The 2,611-nt window shown below is 45.8% G+C and overlaps 1 protein-coding gene across 1 annotated transcript in view; it reads right to left on the bottom strand.

Moving 5' to 3' along the window:
• Positions 1-334: 334 nt before the first annotated feature.
• VE01_10598 (uncharacterized protein) overlaps positions 335-2,611 on the bottom strand; it is a gene marked incomplete at both ends in the record, with an annotated part of 2,744 nt that continues 467 nt past the window's right edge. The window contains 3 exons of the mRNA XM_018279992.1: positions 335-1,051; positions 1,101-1,774; positions 1,831-2,607. Coding sequence (XP_018125116.1) covers positions 335-1,051; positions 1,101-1,774; positions 1,831-2,607 — 2,168 coding nt within the window. The remainder of the gene's footprint in view (positions 1,052-1,100; positions 1,775-1,830; positions 2,608-2,611) is intronic.

The following is a 2,611-nucleotide window of genomic DNA, read 5'->3' as shown; positions in this document are numbered from 1 at the left end:
TAATATGAATATCAGATCCTCACCCAGTATGCCCAGGATCAGGAAATATGGATTATATGCCGCTGCCACGGAATTTCGCGACTATTAATCGTCGTGACCAAAATTTGGCTTCTAGTCAAATGTGACGAAAGTATCGGAGTGGTCTAAAACAGAAGACATATAATGCCACATCTACTCTTAGGTTGATTTGAAATTGAGAGACTTAGGCATTATTGCTCATTATGCCACATCTAACGCTATTTTGGTCATTTAAAATCTGCCCTTAAAACGAATTCGATGCGATAGATTAAGACTTCGTATTAAAGATGTAGATGAGCCACTCCCAGTATCTACTTCAAAGGCCAGACCATAAGAAGGTCTCTGTTACAGTAAAAGATACTCGAAGTAGTTCATCTGCAGGGTCAGCGCTGGTAGCAATGACTACTACAAAATCACCTGCTTCCGTTATCCATTGGGAATGTTCCTCAGACCAGAAGGAGAGCGCGTATTTATCTAAGGTAAAATGGCAAGTTCGCCTTTCCCCCTTGGCGAGATAGACCTTCTGGAAAGCCTTAAATTCTTTTTTAGGCCGTTGAACTGAGCACTCCAGATCTGTAATGTACACCTGAATGACCTCTGAACCGTCATAGGTTCCCACGTTAGTAACGTCTACCGAAATGTTGAAAACGACATCGTTCATCCCTCCAACCACCCTAGGGCAAACTACATCTGGGACAATCAAGTTCGAGTACTCAAAATCAGTGTATGATAGGCCATATCCAAAATAAAAGAGCGGTGGTCGGTCAATCATCTCATAATACCGATGTCCAACAAAAATACCTTCACCATAGACGATGTGACGGTCGGCTTTACCAAAGTTCAAGAATGTCGGGGTGTCTTCGAGTCGCCTCGGAAATGTTATTGACAGTCTCCCTGACGGATTGACGGCCCCCAATAATACATCAGCAATTGCATGTCCTGTCTCCTGGCCGCCTAGCCAAGCATGTACAAGAGTATCTGTGGCCTCGATCCAAGGCATCTCAAAAGGCATTCCGGCCTGAGTGATTACAATCTGTGATATATTCAGCATCCAGTCTCTCTGGGAAAGTTCACACACTCACTGTTTTTGGGTTGGCTTCAGCAACTCGCTGTATCATTTCATCCATTCGACCTGGCAGTTTTAGACTTGCACGATCGGAAGCCTCATATTCGTAATCAGAACTCAAGCCGGCCAACACAATTGGAATGTCAACATTTCGTGCCAAATCCACGGCCTCATTAATGGCCTCGTCCTCATCTCGAATTTTCTGCCCTCCAAGGCGAACACCACCAGGTGGAGTAGGTCCAATATGTGCTTTGTCGGTCTCATTTGTCATAATAATGACGATGTCATACTTTTGGCCAAATTCCACATCGAGATCTATCAGCCTTTCCATTGATAGCTTGTTAAAACAAGGGGTGTCGGCTGTCTTTTTGGGATGGTCTGTCCATAGATCAACCACTTCTCTTCCGTTAATGATAAGCTTTGCCTTCCCACAGACACTAAGAGCGAAGCGATATTTGCAGGTCTCCTCTGGTGCAAAAATTGTCTTGATCCGAATGAAATGGGTATCTGGCACAGATTCCAATATCATTTGGCTAAAATACATAGATGTACTTAATGTTGTTGTAGAATGAACGCATGGAGTGCCGTTGACTTTAGTCGGATCTTCTCCAAACCATTCAAGGAGTAAACCAGGTTCTGGGGATTTAGGAATAGTAAGGCCACTTGTTATTAATGGAGTCCATCTGCGGGCTGAGATTGTCAGCTAGAGTTTGGAAAGGGGGTTCTCCAGGGACCAAGCGACTCACAATAACAACCATCATGGTACTGAATCCTGTCGGCACCCAGTGCTTCCACGATTGCATCAAATGGTGTACTAACGTAGAAAGGGGCTACTTCTGAGCTTCCCCCTCCGCAAGTAGCTGGTATTTTAAAGTGTTCGCCAATCAAGCCGATTGTCTGAATTGATTCTTTAGCCAGTGGAAGGATGTGTCTATGATTTTTTAGAAGGACAATGGCATCGGCGGCCACTTTTCGGGTTAGTGCTCGACTTTCTTCTGTATCTCCAGTTTCGTTCTCTCTAGGAGCGGTAGGGTTGTGGGTTCTGTCTACAAGCTTTAGTACGTTCCTAACGGCAGTATCTATCGCTTTCATTGGCACTTTCCGACATTCGACTGCGGAAACCAACTGCTTGCCTCTCCAAATGGCAGGTCCGGGCATTTCTAAATCGAGGCCAGCGTTGACGGCCTCGGAAGTGCTGTAAGTGCCCCACCAGTCACTCATGACCAGGCCATCAAACTTCCATTCCTTGCGGAGAATCTCTGTCAACATAAATGGGCTCTCGCTCACATGAAGACCATTGATGCGATTATACGATGCCATAAACGCCCATGGCTGGGACTTCATTGCAATTTGGAACGGCATAAGGTGAATTTCACGTAACGTTCGTTCCGTCATATGGACATCATCTTCAGTCGCCATGGCGGATTGGTCGTGTGCTGCGTAGTGCTTGATACAGGCAGCAACCTGGCGCTCTTGGAGGCCATTGATGTAATGCAGTGCCAGGGTCCCGCTGAGAACAGGGTCTTC

The sequence above is a fragment of the Pseudogymnoascus verrucosus genome (genome assembly GCF_001662655.1).
Source record: "Pseudogymnoascus verrucosus strain UAMH 10579 unplaced genomic scaffold scaffold_91, whole genome shotgun sequence".
Lineage (NCBI taxonomy): Eukaryota > Fungi > Ascomycota > Leotiomycetes > Thelebolales > Thelebolaceae > Pseudogymnoascus > Pseudogymnoascus verrucosus.
Note: the sequence above shows the minus strand (reverse complement) of the source record. Positions and strands in the feature narration are given on the sequence as shown.